This window comes from Brassica rapa, chromosome A09, assembly GCF_000309985.2.
Source record: "Brassica rapa cultivar Chiifu-401-42 chromosome A09, CAAS_Brap_v3.01, whole genome shotgun sequence".
In the NCBI taxonomy this organism is placed as follows: Eukaryota; Viridiplantae; Streptophyta; class Magnoliopsida; order Brassicales; family Brassicaceae; genus Brassica; species Brassica rapa.
Genome location: NC_024803.2, coordinates 40020777 through 40039698, shown reverse-complemented (window position 1 = coordinate 40039698; position 18922 = coordinate 40020777). Strand labels below are relative to the sequence as shown.

General features: G+C 36.8%; 3 protein-coding genes across 5 annotated transcripts; all 3 read left to right on the top strand.

The window, feature by feature from the left end:
* The first annotated feature begins 1008 nt into the window (after nucleotides 1–1008).
* Nucleotides 1009–8175, top strand: LOC103842532 (coatomer subunit alpha-2). Its single transcript, XM_009119158.3, is given in 4 exon segments — nucleotides 1009–1452; nucleotides 1698–2192; nucleotides 4782–5770; nucleotides 5772–8175. Coding segments are annotated over 4 exon segments (3189 nt in total). The 5' UTR covers nucleotides 1009–1244; the 3' UTR covers nucleotides 7269–8175.
* LOC117127991 (B3 domain-containing protein REM9-like) lies at nucleotides 2437–4313 on the top strand. 3 transcript variants are annotated; one of them, XM_033279193.1, is made up of 4 exons: nucleotides 2438–2782; nucleotides 3249–3674; nucleotides 3745–4039; nucleotides 4131–4313. In XM_033279193.1, the coding sequence occupies exons 2-4, from the start codon at nucleotides 3249–3251 to the stop codon at nucleotides 4157–4159; spliced, it is 750 nt and encodes a 249-aa protein (XP_033135084.1). In that variant the 5' UTR covers nucleotides 2438–2782; the 3' UTR covers nucleotides 4160–4313. The 3 variants fall into 3 exon arrangements, with proteins under 3 accessions (XP_033135083.1, XP_033135082.1, XP_033135084.1); XM_033279192.1 differs by lacking the exon at nucleotides 4131–4313 and having other exon boundaries at nucleotides 2437–2758; nucleotides 3745–4123; XM_033279191.1 differs by lacking the exon at nucleotides 4131–4313 and having other exon boundaries at nucleotides 2437–2782; nucleotides 3745–4123.
* A 5073-nt stretch (nucleotides 8176–13248) lies between the features above and the next one.
* LOC103842528 (V-type proton ATPase subunit a2) lies at nucleotides 13249–18708 on the top strand. The gene is made up of 18 exons (XM_009119157.3): nucleotides 13249–13404; nucleotides 13532–13576; nucleotides 13677–13799; nucleotides 13877–13984; nucleotides 14252–14359; nucleotides 14439–14612; nucleotides 14811–14948; nucleotides 15529–15636; nucleotides 15747–15854; nucleotides 15937–16085; nucleotides 16379–16532; nucleotides 16804–16964; nucleotides 17048–17254; nucleotides 17377–17560; nucleotides 17633–17716; nucleotides 17808–18001; nucleotides 18113–18172; nucleotides 18267–18708. Exons 1-18 carry the CDS (start codon nucleotides 13249–13251, stop codon nucleotides 18469–18471), a joined length of 2466 nt encoding a protein of 821 aa, XP_009117405.2. The 3' UTR covers nucleotides 18472–18708.
* Nucleotides 18709–18922: the final 214 nt, after the last annotated feature.

Sequence of the window (18922 nt, the reverse complement as noted above, 5' to 3'; positions counted from 1 at the left end):
TATAAAATTAATTTATACATCTTAAATTAATAATTTTCAACACGATTTACAACTTATTATAACTTCAAAATATTAAATTTTTTGATATTTGGCAATAGTGATATAAAAAAATTGTGTGTTTATATCGTCATTTTCAAATATCAAATAATTGAAAGTTTCTAAGTTATATTAAGTTTTAAGTAGTGTTGAGGATAATTCATCTATGAAGTCAATCTTTCTATTTGGAGTATGACGTACTTTTTCTTATTTTCATTATTTTCGTCATCAGGCTTATACTTTCCTATTTTCCTATATTGTTCTTGATTTATTGTATTACTTTATGTTTCAAATATATTATTGATCAAAAAAATAAAAATATAATGTAGTTATTCAGAAATCAATGAGAATAAAAATAATCATGCATTATTTTGGAGGGGGAGAAATATGAATCGGATGACAGAAATCATGAAAATAGGAAAAAGTGCGTCATACTCTAAATAGAAAGATTGACTTCATGGATGAATTATCTCGACACTACTTAAGACTTAATATAACTTAGAAACTATAAATTATTTCATATTTGATAATGACGATATAAACACACAAATTTTTTTATATCACTATTGCCAAATATCAAATAATTTAATATTTCAAAGTTATAATAAGTTGTAAGTAGTTTTAAAAATTATTAATTTAAGATGTATAAATTAATATACAAATATATTAATGTATTAAAATTTATAAATTAGTTTTAAAGGCTTATAAATCTTAAAACAATGTATAAATGATAATAAATAATTTAATAATATTTAATGACTTTAGTGATAAAACCCCTCAACTAAAGATGAATCGTAAAAAAAACCCTCAACTAAAAATCCAGTGAAATAAACCCTCAACTTATAAACCGTTAACATTTGTTACCCTCCGTCACGGTTTTTTAGACGGAGGGTAACATATGTTAACGGAACTAAAGTTGAGGGTTTATTTCACTGGATTTTTAGTTGAGGGTTTTTTTTACGATTCATCTTTAGTTGAGGGGTTTAATTACTAAAAACCCTAAAGTTTATATATACACATTTGGTGGTCACATTTAATGAACGTAAAGATAAAAGTCTCTCTCTCTCTCTCTCAGATCATTCAGGATTTCAGGGTTAGCGTGACTGCACTTGCTTAATCATCTTACTTGTTGCATTTATGTTTTTTTGTTTGTTCATGATTCCTCCTCTTTTACTGCTTTCTGTAGGGCGTGATTTTGTGATTCAATTATGCTGACCAAGTTCGAGACCAGTAGCAACCAAGTTAGAGGTTTGAGCTTTCACCCTAAACGACCATGGATTCTCTCCAGTTTGCACACTGGCGTCATCCAGCTCTGGGATTATCGTATGACTACTTTGATCGATACGTTTGAGGAACACGAAGGACCTGTTCGTGGTGTTCATTTTCACATTTCTCAGCCTCTGTTCGTCTCCGGAGGTACATGCTTTTTTCACTTACGTCCTTTGATGAATATTTGAATGCTAGGTTGAATATGTTCCAACCTCTGTTTAGGTTTCATAAGCTAAAAAAATGAATATCTATGGATTAGATATATGGTCGTAATCCATTAAGAACATATTTACGTGACTTGTCGTGTGTGTTTTTTTATAACTAAAAGGAGATTCTAAAATTTAGATGGGTTGTGCATTATTCTTCATTGCAATTATCTTTTAATCTTGCAGGTGATGATTACAAGATTAAAGTTTGGAACTACAAAACACACAAGTGTCTCTTCACTCTTCTTGGTCATCTCGATTACATCCGCACGGTTCAGTTCCATCACGAGTGCCCTTGGATTGTCAGCGCCAGCGACGACCAGACCATCCGCATATGGAACTGGCAATCACGGACTTGTGTCTCTGTCTTGGCTGGCCACAACCATTATGTTATGTGTGCTTCTTTCCATCCAAAGGAAGACCTCCTCGTATCGGCTTCCTTAGATCAGACTGTCCGTGTTTGGGATATTGCTCCTCTCCGGAATAAGAAGAAGACTCCTCTTGCTGATGACGACGACATCATGGGGTTTACTCAAATGAACAGTGACCTTTTCGATGCCACAGTCAAGTACGTCCTTGAAGGTCACGACAGAGGTGTAAACTGGGCTGCTTTTCATCCCACTCTGCCTCTTATTGTCTCCGGTGCAGATGACCGCAAAGTAAAACTGTGGCGTACCAATGGTAAGTAATATTCCCTATGTATTTTAAAGTTGATATTTTGGTGTTTTCACAAGAAAATACATTAATTATGCATTGTTTTTAAAATTATCAAATTCCAATGCTTTTTAACCAATAATTTTTCAATAAATTTAATTAATTTTATTGAAATTTGCAAATTTTATATAGGAAGCATAAAAAATTTATCTTTGTGAATCAAATTGTTTTCTAAAACTTTAGGGAGTATTATTTTGATGTTATCTTGAAATAGCAAAAGCTGAGACCATGCGCATCAGGGGTTCATGAGGGGGTCGTGGGCTCGAGTTTTTAGGCCCGAATGATTTAAAGAAAATGAAAAATGGGTTTTAATCGACGAACCGGGCCTTACGCTTGAACCCGTAAGAGGCGAGTTCATGCCACGCGTCGGGCGCTGAGTGGCTTCTCCTTTCCGCGTTGACGACGAGGTCGAAAGGGTTTCCGCGTAACGCGATTCATTTGTCTCCTCTCTGAAAAACCTAGGGTTTCTTTCCGCGGAGGCGACACACCGTGCGACGGCGAATTCCGGAGGTTTTCTCCATCAAATCGACTCTGTAATCTCTTCTCGACGCTCTTAGGTCAGTATTACTTAGATTCACAGTGAGTTAGCGTCGATTGAATGTTCGAAAGGGATTTGCGATTTGTATGATTTAAAATCGATTTGGGGTTTTTTTTTTTAGGGTTCTTAATCGATATGGTAGTTCGATTGAGGGTTGAATTGGTTCGATTTTGTGGTGGAAACTCGAAACCGTTTTCTCGGATTTCAATTAAAAATTGGGGCTTTCGCGTTAGGGATGTAAATCGAAGTCTCTGTTTCGAATAATAGCTGTAAATCGTCATGGTCGTTTCATGTAGGGTTCGTTTCTATGAATGTTCGAAAGGGATTTGCGATTTGTGATTAAAATCGATTTGGGGGGTTTTTTTTAGGGTTCTTAATCGATATGGGAGTTCAATTGTGGTAATGTGTGCTAATAATCTGTCGTTAATGTGTGCTAATAATTGCGATTGAGGGTTCACGGTTTGTTTAAAACTCGATTGTTGCAGATGGAAACTCCCCGAGAACCTCATTTCTTCAAGCCTCTTCTTCCTGGTTTTCACAGTGGCGTGGCAATACCACTTGAATTCTACTCAAAACACATACAAGGGGCTGAGATCAATAAACCATGGAAGCTAAGATCGGACGCTTCGGATCAAATTTGGGAGGTGATCCGAGAAGGCAGGACACTCACCAAAGGTTGGAAAGAGTTCACCGAAGCACATGATCTTCGAATCGGTGACATTGTCATCTTCAAACACGAAGGAGACATGGTCTTTCATGTGACACCTTTTGGTCCTAGCTGTTGTGACATTCAGTATACACATCCTCACATCGTTAAGGAAGAAGCCGACGCGGATGATGCTCCTACTTTCTCATACGACTACTGTTTCTTGGCTGAGGTTACTGCTACAAATCAAAAGGACGACAAAATGGTGAGTAAAATTTAGTTATTTATTTGTTTCTAGTACTGCTTCTTGGCTGATGTTATGTATGTGTTTGTAGTTTCTTCCTGTGGAAGCTATGAGGTGTGGTGCTTTGAACCAACAATGCAAAGAGGTCAAACTTGTCAACAAGGAGGGAAAGTCATGGACTGCGCGCTTCGGATTTAGCGAATCAGACGGCGCATATTACATCAGCAGAGGGTGGAGAAAGTTCTGTCGTGATAACAGATGCACCAACGGAGATTTGTTTGTGTTCAACGTGGTTGGAGACGGGACGACAACTCCATTACTGTGTGTATGTCCGGAAAGGAAGGAGTGTACTGAACTACTGATCAAGCACTTCAGCAGAATCGATGGTAAGTCTTCTCATTTTACTTGTTTGTGTTGTCTATAACTTCAATGTTACTACTTTGCTTCTGCGTTAACTTGTTTTCTCTTCTTCTACAGGTAGCATTGCTTCTACCTCACGAAATTAGATGGCTCTTTTGCGGTTTTTCCTCTCTATCATCTGAACTTGTTTCTTTTTGTTTCATTAGCAACTTATCAACTTATGTATTTCGGTTTGTAAAACTTGAATGGTTTTTCTATGTGAACTTTTATGCTAAGTTAAACATTCTCGAACTTAATTGCTTTGTTGAATGCGTAGACTGATCATCGAACAAAATGTTTCTATGAATTGAATTTAAGTTAAGAAACAACATAAACTCCAAAACTCTAACATACCTTTTCTACATCTGAAAACACAAACCAAAATATTAAAACATATCTCAAAACCAAAACTTAAACTCCAAAACTAAAACATAGGTTGAATAAAATGTTTTCATAAATTTTATAATATATTTTAATATTGTATTCATGTATTCTGAATAATTTTAAATTTTTTTAAAAAATTAAAAAATATTATTATTTTATTCCTATGAACTCCTTCTTCGGGTTCACTAATGCAGAAAACAACAAATTCGGGTTCATAACTGTTCATGGACCCACAAAAAAATATTAAAAAATTTTGGTGAACCCCTAAGTGGGGTTCACCAATGCTCATGCTCTGAGTTAGTGATGTGTGTGTTTCTAATAAAAAAAATATATAAAAAAATGCAGAAACTAAAGCATGGGAAGTGGATACACTGCGAGGGCATTCGAGTAACGTTTCGTCAGTTATGTTCCACGCGAAACATGACGTAATTGTATCCAACTCCGAGGATAAGACCATCCGTGTCTGGGACGCTACCAAGCGAACTGAAATCAAGACTTTCCGTCGCGAAAACGATAGATTCTGGATACTCGCAGCTCATCCCGAGACTAATCTACTAGCAGCCGGACACGACAGCGGTTTGATCGTCTTCAAACTTGAAAGAGAGCGTCCTGCGTTTGCTTTGAGTGGCGATTCTTTGCTCTACGCCAAGGATGGTTTCTTGCGTCGCTACGAATATTCAACTCAGAAAGACTCCCAAGTTATCCCTATACAGCGTCCAAGGACTGTATCACACAGTCCTACGGAAAATGCAGCTTTGATCAGCTCAGATCTTGATGGTGGTTCTTACGAGCTGTACATCATAAGGAGCGGCGTTGTGCAGCGGGATGCAAAGAGGGTGAGTGGTGGTGGTTCTGCGGTATTCATCGCTCGTAATCGGTTTGCTGTTCTCGATAAAAGCACCGGCCAGGAGGAGGTGCTAGTAGTGAAGAATCTAAAGAACGAGGTGGTTAAAAAGATTCCTCTCCCTATTCCAACATATGCTATCTTTTACGCTGGGACCGGAACTCTGCTATGTAGATGTGAGGGTAAAGTGGTTATGTTCGACCTTACGCAAAGGCTTGTCCTCGGTGAAGTTCACACACCGTCCGTTAGGCATGTTGTTTGGTCTAATGATATGGAGAGTGTTGCTTTGCTCAGCAAACATACTATCATTCTCGCCAGCAAAAAGGAACTTGTCATCCAGTGCACGCTCCACGAGACGACAACACGTGTGAAGAGTGGGGCTTGGGATGACGACAACGGTGTCTTCATTTACACCACTTTGAATCATGTCAAGTACTGTCTTCCTAATGGAGACAGTGGAGTCATCCGAACCCTGGATGTCCCTATCTATTATCACCAAGGTTTCGAGTGATAAAATCTTTTGCTTGGATCGGGATGGGAGAAACAAGGAGATCACAGTTAATGCTACTGAGTACATGTTCAAGCTTGCGTTGATGAGGAAGAGATTTGATCATGTAGCGAGGATGATAAAAAGCTCCCGGATAAGTGGACAGGCTATGGTTGCTTACCTGCAGCAGAAAGGGTTCCCTGAAGTTGCATTACATTTTGTTGAAGAAGAAGGCCACGAGAGGGTCCGGTTCAACCTGGCTATTGAAAGTGGAAACATGAGTGTAGCTGTTGCCTCCGCTACAAAGATTAACGAGAAAGATTACTGGTTTAGACTTGGAGTGGAGGCTCTTCGCCAAGGAGGCAACTCTAGTATCGTCGAGTTTGCGTACCAGCAGACGAGGAGCATCGAGAGGTTGTCTTTTCTTTATCTTATCACTGGTAATCTTGAAAAGCTTTCAAAGCTGATGAAGAAGAAGGACGTAATGGGTCAGTTTCAGAATGCTCTCTACTTGGGAGATGTTAAAGAGCGTGTCAAGATACTGGAGAAGGGTGGTCTTTTGCCTCTAGCGTATATCACTGCTTCGGTTCATGGCTTAAAGGATATCGCTGAGCGGCTTTCGATTGCGCTAGGGGACGATGTGCCATCATTGCCTCAAGGGAAGACTCACTCGCTTCTAATGCCGCCGATTCCCGTCGTGTGTGGTGGTGATTGGCCTCTTCTGAGAGTTATGAAAGGAATATTCGAAGGAGGACTTGAGAGTGGAAATGATGACGTTGAAGAAGGCGATTGGGGTGATGCACTTGACATGGTTGATGTTGAAGAAGACGGAGAGGGTTCTGGATGGGGAGGACTTGAGCTTCTTGACACTCCCTTTATGACACCTAGTCAAGGGATGGACGTAAGTCAGATATGGAGCCAGGAATCTCCCCTTGCTGCTGAGCAAGCTGCAGCGGGAAGCTTCGACACTGCAATGAGTCTTCTCCACAGACAGCTTGGCATAAAGAACTTTGCGCCTTTGAAATCGATGCTTCTCGATCTGTTCAGTGGCAGCCATAGCTATCTTCCTGCTTTCTCTTCATCTCCTGTGCTTACTTCACTCACTGCAAACCTCCAGCCACCTCACTTAAGACTCGCCCTGTTGAGTGCAATGGGAGTCTGCTACAAGGCGAGGAACCTCGCCACTGCCTATAACTTCGCCAAAAGATTGTTGGAAACCAACCCAACGGAAAGCCAAGCCAAGACGGCTAGACAAATTGTTCAAGCCGCTGAACGCAACATGACTGATGCAACCGAGCTCAACTACGACTTCAGGAACCCGTTTGTGATATGCGGGTCGACTTATGTCCCCATCTATAGAGGACAGGAAAACGTGTCGTGTCCTTACTGCACTGCTCGGTTTGTACCGAGCCAGGAAGGAAACATCTGTGGGATCTGTGATCTTGCAGTCATTGGCGCGGACGCATCTGGTTTGCTATGCTCTCCTTCTCAAGTCCGGTGATAGATTCAGATTTGATAACTTTGATAGTCTTCTGTGACAGTGGTATGAGGTTATATAATGAGTTGTTTCTTTGTTTATGATATAACAAGTATTTTCCAGTTATGATTTAAAGACATGGCTTCACTCTTTTCTCGTTTCATTATGATATTAATTCTTTAGAAGTTAGAAGATGCCTTCTTGTACCTGAAGTTTGGTCAGCATGTTATTGGTTTTATTCTGTGTGATTTGGTTTTGTGAGTTATGGTTTATGCTTTTCGTTCTAGGTTGGTGTACCCCGTACCGCTAAAGCAATGTGGTTAAATTTTCTTTTTATATCACGTGTGGATCAGTTTGTAAATTCACAGGCTGATCATTGAGCTGTTATATATGTGCATGGAAAGTTTCCTTTTGGCCTCTAGAATACTAGAATCCACGGACTTAAATTTCCAAGAAAGTTTCAACAATTTCATAAACTAAATTTGTCATAACTACCGTTTTTGGTCTGATCTTTATGAAATTTCATGGTTAACAGTTGGTTTAGTTCTGTACGTACGGGTTGGACCTCCTTAGTTTGTTTTGGTAACTTCCATTTATTTATTTGATTCCATATGTTGAGTCAATGAGTCATAATGTATGAGTCTTCCGAGAAAAAATAGGTTTCCGCCAGATATATCTTTCCACCTATTTAATTCGTGTTCCTGTATCCGACTCATGTATCTTTTTTTGTGCAATTCATGTATCTTTCAAATATCACTTTAATATTTTCAGTGAAAAAACTTCTTTTTTACTTGTCTCACGGTCACGTAGACAAGTAAAAAGAGATGAGGTGAAAGAGAGAGAATATAATATAAGCTATCCAAACGTATTATCATCAAATGTATGTCACGTAGTAGACATACTACGTATATTTATACCACTTTCCAACGGATAAAAAATACAGACACGTCAATAAAAAAAAGGAAATTTTTAGAAAATTATTGAGTATGGTATACTCTTAGAAATACAAATTCTATATTGATTATTATGTGATTTGAAAAATCATATATAATACAAAAATCACTATTACACTACTATATTATTTTATATGAATGCGTTTTGTGTAGCACTTTCTATTCTTATTATAACACTATATATTTATTTTCATATAATATATACATATATATATATATATATATTCAAGATCTAAAACAAGTTATATACAAAATATGTGTGTTTTTGAACAAACCTCTGAATTTGAATAATCTTTTAGGTAATTAAAACAAATAAATATGAAAACAGAAAATATGTACATAATATTCTAAACAATTAAAAGAACACATATCTTTTCTTCCGACTGTATGAAACAGTCAGGGGGATCATACAGCACGTAAAATCATGATTTATTATTTTAACAAAAAAAAATCATGACCAATTTCTTGGGTTATCTATTTTATTTGGTTATGCCGCCTAAATCTCTTAAATTTATCTCTACAATAACATATCCTCTCTTTGTTAATAGATTCGTCAAGTTATTATTATTTTTTGAAACAATTTGTCAAGTTATTTATAATTTTAAAAACAAACAAACATCAAACATGATATATCTAAGATTTTCAATTCCATTTACAGATAAAATCTCGTAATATATTCCATTTACATAGTTCTTTGTGTTCTTCAAATTATTTTACCATGCAATAACACAACTTTTAATTCATAAAATGAATTTACATACTAATTTATTCCTTGCACACAGCACGGACCCAAATGTAACATAACTTTTGCATTATTTCAATAATTTTTTTAAAAAATGAACCTCTTTCTCTTTTTGTACATAAAGATGATCCAACAAAGCGAACAAAAATGGTAGGCCTCTTCTAATAATTAATTAATTGTATATATATAGGAGTATGATGAGAAGGCAGATGTAGTAAATGATGATGATAATGGGGAGAAGGTGTGAAGACTGTGGGAATCAAGCCAAGAAAGAGTGTGTGTATATGAGATGCAGAACTTTGCTGCAAAACAAAATCCTTTTGAGACAGGAAAACCAGTAATGATAGATAAACCCAATCCAGAGGTTCACCGAGAACCCGGAGATCGGAGAATCAAAGCCTAGAAGACGACCACGAAGGAAGAAGGATCATCTCGAAGAACAGAGATTCAATGGTGAATGATGATGAACATGATGATAGAGAGAGTTAGGGTTTAAGAAGATTGTTTTAATGTTTGATTGATTATTCCCAAATGGATAAACGTTTACATATAATGTTTACTAAACCAAAGCTAAACCAGAAAGCTAAACCAAAATGCATAAATGAAATATCCAAACCGGAATTAACCATAATTCCTGTCACACCTTTCATTGCCAAACTCACATCAAGAGCACTTGGGTTCCTGCCTACAGAAGATCCCAAAAACAACAATTGCAAACGCAAACGCATCAGAAAGGGCTCGCTACGATTAACCCTAAACGTCTCAGAGAACAACACCCATCTTCGTCCCCTTCATCATTAGGTTCTTTATTACCTTTGTTATTTCTTATGCCTCGTCTATAAGTCCATGTGTGTTTATATAAATCTGATGAGATTTCTCACCATATAGGATCTGGTTTTGAAGATTTTCATGATCTGGGGTCTTCAAGCTAATTTTGATTTTTTTAATCCCCTTGAAGCTAATCGTGTAGACATAGTTAAAGACTGAAAATTTGGATTATCGGATCTTATGAATATAAAACCAGACTAGTAAGTGAACATTATTTAGTAGTCTACATATTGGTTATGTATCTATATCAATGTGGTGATGCTTAGTGATGATGAATTAATTAGCTTTGTTCTTCTCAGTTCTCAATGTTTTTATTTGATTTGAAATGATAACAAGTCGTTTGCTTAACTATAATTCTTGATATTATTTTTTTGACTAAAGGCTATATAATTCTTGATATTTCTCATACTTTTTGGTTTATTCTTGATGTTTTAATGTTTATACAGTTTTGATCTTTATAAGACTAAAGTAGATTGATTTGTAGTTAGTATATCAGTAAATACAAACTACCCCACAATAGTCCCTTATGATGATCTTTGACAAGATCCAGAAATCTTATCTTGTGTTTGTTAATAATTATTTTGATGGCCTATTACATATATACGCAAATAAAATGATGAAATTACTCAATAATATCACTTGATCATACAACTTAATTATCATATTGAAAACAAAAATTTCTGGTCATTATAAGGTGTAAGAATCCACACCAGTAGGAGACATTTTCCAGCGGAGTTGAGTTCCCTAGCCGATTTTCGATGTGTAAAGGTGAGTTCAATCGACGACGGAAAAGAACAATACGCTTATCAGACGACGGTGAACATTGGAGGACACGTTTTCAGAGGCATTCTTCACGATCAAGGCCTTGAGAAAGTGGTGGTTGATCATCAATCTACTCATCATCTTCATAATAAGCATCATGATCAAGGATTACTTCCTCCTTCAAGTTCGCCATGTCCCTTGATGATAACTAGTCCTTTTACTGATTTCATGTCCGGTACCCGATTTTCATCTAATCAAAAGTCTTAATTAAGAATAATATTTGAATTTAAAAGTTTGTTTCCATTGTTAGTTAATTAGCTTTTAAATGGATCTAAATATGTTCTTGTAATCTTTGTTATTTTATGAAATTGATTACATAGTGTTGAGTTGTTACTCCAAGTTAGGGCTCAGAATGGTTATGTACCTGCTATTTTTCCTGCTCCGAACTTTTTTTAATTGCAACCATATAATGATTTATCTTATTTTTCCTTTTACTTCAATTATTCTTTCATAATGTGTTTTCAATGTTACATGTATCTAACAAACGACGATGTAAGTAGGAGTCTGTTAAACGACATACTAAGAGATAACTGAGCTTATTTAGCGTAACATTTGTATCTCCTAGATAGAATGTATAAATTTTCAGTATATATTTAGAAAAATGTAGGATCTAGCATCAACTTACAAATATAAACACGAAACTTATTATTATTTAATGTAATAAAATGGAGGATCTCGAGTACATATATGGTGATGATGATAAATTTAGTGCATCTTCCAAAGTCTGAACTATAAGGTTTTGCCCATATCTTATATATAGACAAATAAGTAAGTTAACAGGTGGCGTTGAGGGGATTAACGTTTGTCTCTTGTTACCTACTAACCTACCTCATTTACTCTGTTACATCTTTATCCTAAACTAATTGAGCATAAATAATTGAGTATCATTGTTTTAAGGGATTACAGCAAACTGATCAACCTGTCCATAGCGTAGCTATCAACAATAATGAAACTATCAACATTAACAAAATAAGTCATTCATATATATATAAAGTTATAAATCAACCGACGACATATATAAGACATTGGTGCTCTACGCCTCTACCCACATGTTTTATTGATGAGAAAACATCAAGAAGTTAACTTTAAACAAAAATTAACCTAGAAGTGAAGCATCCATCACCACTTGCATTCGCTTTATTAATCTTGCAACTAAATTTATGAAAACAATCTAGTAAACAGATTACCAGATTTAAACAATATTTTCTATAGTCATGATTAAAGAACATTTATTTCTTGTTTTAAGCTATATAATTAAAATTATATTTGAATATTCTAAACATATCGAACCAATAATGTTAGTCAAAAATCATATCAAGCCGATAGTGTATATATCACATATGCTTAATACTAGTTTGATAAATATATATATGCAAAAAAAAAAAATCGGATAACCGTATTAACTATGATATTACAATCATAAGCTGTAATAGGCAAAGTGGGGAGAAGATTTCATAATCTGGTGATTCAAAATACTCAATGTTGCACAAAGGTCTCTGCGTGTGACAACAAAGTTAGGTGTGTGCCTTTTACTTAGATGTTCTTGCTTAGGAGATTTTTATTCCGATTATTTTTTAAAATTATATCTGCGTTATACTTGTACATTAGAGAATCATCCTTTAGCATGCCCTTTTTATCTTATTTAAATTCCCTAAAACAGATGTCGAGATCGTACATTTTATATTTCCTTTTAGCATTAGGCCATTAGCTTTTTGGAGCTATTCCCTCCCCTAAACGGTGTGATATTATTTTGTACCAACAAATTTAAGGTTTTAAATTAAATTAATTATTAGGAGTTAATGGGAATCACACCCTATGATGTGCCTATGTAGGTAAAGCTAGCTATGACCTTACAAGCTGTATAAATAAATATTGTTTGGTTATATAATAAGAGTGGTTACTGATTAGGATCATACGAACCGGAAAAGATAATGGGCATCAACATTCATATTAATTACTGTATTATCTAACTAAGCAGTAAGCATGCATATTTTTAGAGAAAAGGAAACAAATTTAATATTCATATTCATTATATAAATCACTAATACTCATTATATAGATGATTAGTACCAAAATTGTGTAAGTTAGATTTATAGATAATATAGTTCTACATACTAGTACTAGTGAAAGCCCATTATACACATTTTTTTGGACTATATTTGTTCAAAATGATATACAAAACATTATGAAATTATTTGAACACAATTTTTTAAGATTATTTGCTTTCTATAATGTAAATACTCATTTTTCACATTAAATCAATCTTTTACTCAACCTATTAAATTTAAAAAAAAAATCATTTACACTTGTATAATTTTCTACTGAAGCATTCAGACGTATAAAAATGAATCCAACACTAAACCCTCAGAAAAGGTCGATCCTTTTAATCGTGGGGGATACTAAAAGCAAAGCTGGGCTGTACCATTTACCCGATTTGAATATGGGCCGTCAGGATAAGACCCATACTTAAAATATGAAAAGGAGGGACAGAACTGTAAACTCGCAATCATTCATATCAGCATGAATCACATGGTCAAATCCAATCTAATATACAAATACGTGGCAGTAACTAACTACACGAGACGAGAGAAGACAAGCTCCTGCAAGTGGCATCGATCCGCATCACACTGAGAGGAGGAATCGCGAATCCGATCTCGTCATGGCGGACATTCGCGGCGGTGGTGGTGGTTGCTGTCCGCCGATGGATCTGATGCGCTCGGAGCCGATGCAGCTCGTTCAGGTCATTGTTCCGATGGAATCTGCTCATCTTACCGTCTCTTATCTCGGCGATCTCGGCCTCGTCCAGTTCAAAGACGTACGATTACTCTCTCTCTCTCTCGATCATCTCTTTACCAGCTATATATATATGATTGTACATTGTGTTTAGAGCTTTGATCTGTGATTTTTGTTTTGGATTCATCTTCTTATGATGATGATCTCAGCTTAATTCTGAGAAGAGCCCATTTCAACGGACTTATGCTGCTCAGGTAACTTCATATCTCTTTTAAGTGTATTAATGTACGTTGGAAGAAAGCGTGTCTTACAATGGTGGATCTCTTTTCTCTCATTGTTGATTTGTATATGAAGATAAAAAGATGTGGAGAGATGGCGCGAAAGATACGTTTCTTCAAAGACCAAATGTCAAAGGCTGGAGTTTCTCCCAAAGTTATACTAGACAAAGATATTGATATTGATCTGGATGATGTTGAGGTGAACATCCATATGCCTTGACATATGCTTTCTATTTGCCTCATGCTTATACATTTTCCTTCTTTCTCCCTTTTCAGGTAAAGCTTGGAGAGCTAGAAGCTGAGCTTGTCGAAATCAATGCTAATAATGACAAGCTGCAGCGCTCTTACAATGAACTTGTGGAGTACAAGCTCGTTCTTGAGAAGGTTATATGTTCTTACTAGAATCATGTGGGGGTGTTTGTAGTTGAAACGTTGCCTTATTCCTGATTTAGTTTGTAACTAATTTGACAGCTTTTGTGGTTCTGTATATACATTTACCTGAGGAGAAAAGTTAATGCTACCTCGCTATAGATGATCTTTGGTTTTAATGACTGTAAAGGGATTTCCATTGTGGGAATTGCATATTTAAAATGTTGTGGTTAAGGCGTCGGATGTTCATCTCCTTCTATATTCATGTATATGTTTTTTTAGGCTGGTGATTTTTTTGCGTCGGCCCATAGAAGTGCTACCGCTCAACAGAGTGAGATAGAATCACAGCAAGTGGGTGAAGACGTCCTGGAGACTCCTTTGTTGCAGGAAGTACGAAAAGCTATGACTGATCTACTTCTTTAAGTTGTGATCTATGCAATTAGCCTTACAAACTTTCGTTTTTTAACAGGAGAAGTCTGTTGATCCAACAAAGCAAGTTAAGCTCGGATTCCTCACTGGGCTAGTGCCTCGCGAAAAGTCTATGGTGTTCGAGAGGATCCTATTTCGTGCAACTAGGGGCAACATCTTCATTCGACAGTCTGTCATTGAGGAGTCCGTTGTTGATCCCAACTCTGGGGAGAAGGTTAGCTGCTTACTGTTTTTATATTTTTTTTTCCTCATAGGCTCATGCAGTTTTGAGTTTGGATTCTATATGTAGTTTCTAAGTTCTCATACCCACATGCTTATATTGATTCTACATGGAATGCTGGCTTTTACAGAAAAATATATTTCTTCTGTTTGCCTTTAATAGACATTGACTTTTGATCTAAAAATGTTACAGGCTGAGAAAAATGTATTTGTAGTCTTCTATTCTGGGGAAAGAGCAAAAAGCAAAATTCTGAAGATATGTGAAGCTTTTGGGGCCAATCGCTATCCTTTCAGCGAAGACCTCGGCAGACAAGCTCAAATGATGACTGAGGTATGTATTATTTTTTGATGTGTTAGTGATTTCGGTGTATCATCTTGTCATAGTCATGTGTTTTATATGTATTGTTTTTATCTGTACAACTATTTACTTTATTTCTAGGCATGAACTACAGATGATAAAAATTTGGATAATGGATATGTTGTCGGTCCTTTTACATAATAACGAACACTAACGATTGATTTATGGATATCCTCTCTGCACAATGCTTATTAGGGGTTTGCATTTACTGACTTTAGCTTCTAGTCATTAGAATCTTTATCCTAACAGTAATCAACCTGTGATGCAAAGGTAATCTTTTTTGACGTGAACGGTTACTATACCTTAAAATGGGTCAATAGGTCTCAGAGAATTTACTTGTTAAAGATGAGAAAATCATGTTAAGGAAATTTCTGGTACCTTTTTGTCTTCCCTGTTAGTTTCTAGTGATCGTTGGGTGGGTTATGTTTGTGCAGACACGGTTAGCATCCATGGGAGAGTGAGTTGTAGGCCAGTGATTTATCTGTTGTCTGCAATGATGATGGTAGATTCTCAGAAACTATTAACTTTGTCTAGTCTTCTCATAATGTTCCAGGTTTCGGGTCGGTTAGCAGAGCTTAAAACTACCATAAATGCTGGGTTGGATCACCGCAAAATTCTTCTGGAGACCATTGGAGATAAGTTTGAGCAATGGAACCTCAAGGTCTTATATTATTTGGAACTTTCTTTTCACTAGAAGAGTGCTCATTGATGTCCAATTTCAGATATTTTGTAGCTTAGATCAATAATCATCATCAACATTTACCCATGTAGGTTCGCAAAGAAAAAGCCATCTATCACACTTTGAACATGCTTAGTCTTGATGTGACTAAGAAGTGCCTTGTGGGTGAGGGCTGGAGTCCTCTGTTTGCAGCGCCGGAAGTGAGTAACTCTATTTTCCATATAATTGAAATGATTGCATATATACTGGTGCTATAGTGATTCTAAAGTTCTGCATGTGCAGATTCAAGAGGCGTTGCAACGAGCTGGGGTTGACTCCAATTCTCAAGTTGGATCTATTTTCCAGGTTCTGAGGACTAAAGAGATGCCTCCGACATTTTTCCGCACAAACAAATTTACCACTGCCTTTCAGGAAATTGTTGATGCATACGGGTACGCACCTTTTTCTGGAGTCTCCTCTGCATTTGAGAAAGAGGAAACTGAAAATAACTACTATTAAGTAAAACATTTGTAAGAGTAGTTTTAGGCTTCTGCCTTTTGCATACTCATTAGAATATAATTTTCGATTTGGTTTCGACTCCCTTTAACTTTACGTTGGCTTCGTTTTCTTGCTCAATCAGCTGCTAGAGTCAACTCAACTTGCTTACTTTATTTTTTCCGCATGCACTGTCCATTTAGTGTTTGTCTCTTGAATTTCACTGATCTTCTTTGATCATTACTTGCAGTGTAGCTAAATATCAGGAAGCCAATCCTACTGTATTCACAATTGTTACCTTCCCCTTCCTGTTTGCTGTTATGTTTGGTGACTGGGGTCATGGAATCTGTCTGCTGCTTGCAACCATGTATCTAATATTGAGAGAAAAGAAACTTTCAAGCCAGGTAACATCCTTAACTTTAGTGGCAACATTTATTTCCTACTGAGCTCAGTATCAGATCAGATTGGCAAAATTCGCATATTGTTTTGTTGTATATTGCTGTTTTAATAGTTGCGTAAGTATGTTAAATTAAACAAATTTCACTTGAACGTTACAAAGAGAGTACATTTATAATATGTTAATTCCTTGGGTGTTATTTTGGTTAGTTGTCAAATGTTTTTCTTTCATGCAATTCCAGATGCTAACCAATCAACCCTTTTGCTTCCTGACTACAGAAACTTGGGGATATTATGGAAATGGCTTTTGGTGGCCGCTACGTTATATTTATGATGTCACTCTTCTCAATATACACTGGTTTAATCTACAACGAGTTCTTCTCTATACCATACCCGTTGTTTGCTCCCTCAGCATATGAGTGCCGTGATGCCTCTTGCAGGTATGTCGGTTAGTTCTCTCGAAAGCCTTCAAAAAAACAAATCTTGACGATTCTGAGTTTTTCTCTTCTGCTCTCTTGTTCAGTGAGGCTACTACGATTGGTCTGATCAAGACCCGAGACACTTATCCATTTGGTGTGGATCCTGTGTGGCATGGTACCCGCAGTGAGCTACCGTTCCTGAACTCGCTTAAGATGAAAATGTCAATCCTTCTTGGAGTTGCCCAAATGAACCTTGGAATCATAATGAGCTTCTGTAATGCAAAATTCTTCAAAAGTGCTGTAAACGTATGGTGAGTTTATTTCAGTTTTCCTTCCCCAGCCAATACGTGCACCTTCTAGTTCGTAATACATCCTAACAAATAATACGTGTATTAATCATAGTTAAGTGTATAATGATCTCACATGGTTCCAGGTTCCAGTTCGTTCCCCAGATGATATTCTTGAACTGCTTGTTTGGCTATCTCTCGGTGCTCATCATCATAAAGTGGTGCACTGGTTCCCAGGCTGATTTGTATCACGTAATGATTTACATGTTCCTTAGTCCTATGGATGATTTAGGAGAAAACCAGCTTTTTCCTAACCAGAAAACAGTACAGGTCTGCATCGATTCCTAACAATACTCATCCTCTGTATTTATATGTTCTCATCTCATTTATCTTCCGTTTCAGCTCACTTTCCTCTTCCTGGCACTGGTATCTGTTCCATGGATGTTGTTGCCAAAGCCGTTCATCTTGAAGAAACAACATGAAGCTGTGAGTCCCTTTCCTCGTCAGTTTACTTAAAAAGCTTCAAACTGAATTTGAGCTTGACAATAACTGAAACTTGATTTTTACTTTTCATCAGAGACATCAAGGCCAATCATACGCACAGCTTGACGAGACAGATGAGAGTCTTCAAGTAGAGACAACTGGAGGATCTCATGGACACGAAGAGTTTGAATTCAGCGAAATCTTTGTGCACCAGCTCATTCACACCATTGAGTTTGTGCTTGGAGCTGTTTCCAACACTGCTTCTTATCTTCGTCTATGGGCCCTCAGGTACAAATTGCTGCTACTCTCAAACACACCACTAACTTACTAGTTAGTTAGTCAGATATGTCCGAAACCTGAGCATGTCATTACTAAATCCATATGCTTTACTTGTTCAAGTCTTGCGCACTCGGAGTTGTCGTCAGTCTTCTACGAGAAGGTTCTCCTTATGGCGTGGGGGTAAGTAAATGCACAGTTACATCTTCACTTCCTCTCCAAACATTAATAACAACACAATCTCTCTCTCTCTTCTTCTTTTTTTAACCGGCAACAGTTTCAACAATATATTCATCCTTATCGTTGGGATCCTCGTCTTCATCTTTGCAACGGTGGGAGTGCTTCTGGTGATGGAGACGTTGAGCGCGTTCCTTCACGCCCTGCGTCTTCACTGGGTGGAGTATCAGAACAAGTTTTACGAAGGCGATGGCTACAAGTTTGCTCCCTTCACTTTCACACTCGTCGGAAACGAAGACGAGTGAGTGATGATGGATCTTTCCTTGACTGAAAATGCCCTCTTCTGCGTGTGCATATATATCTATAAGGTACGGGAAGGGCTCGGAGAGTTCCAGTCAATTATTTTAATTCTTTTATTTAAGAAAAAACTTTGTATGTCTTCTACTTCCCATGTGTTGTTGTGCTTGTTTGTCAAGAAACTTAACGAGTAGTGTAATTGAGCAATAATAAACAGACTTTTTTGTTAAAATCTGCTTCCTGAATTATTAAGCAGCAGCCCATGTGTTGTTTGGGCATTAATGTGTTCCTCCTTCTATTCAACCAAACAAAGAAAATGTACATGTTTGTTTACATTCTAATTACTTGGGGCTGTAAACAAGTTCATGAGATTCACTGGTCTTGTCAACGACCTTCCATGAATCAGAGTATTCAAATTCACAGACTCACTGGTCTTGTCAACAAAACCATGATATATAT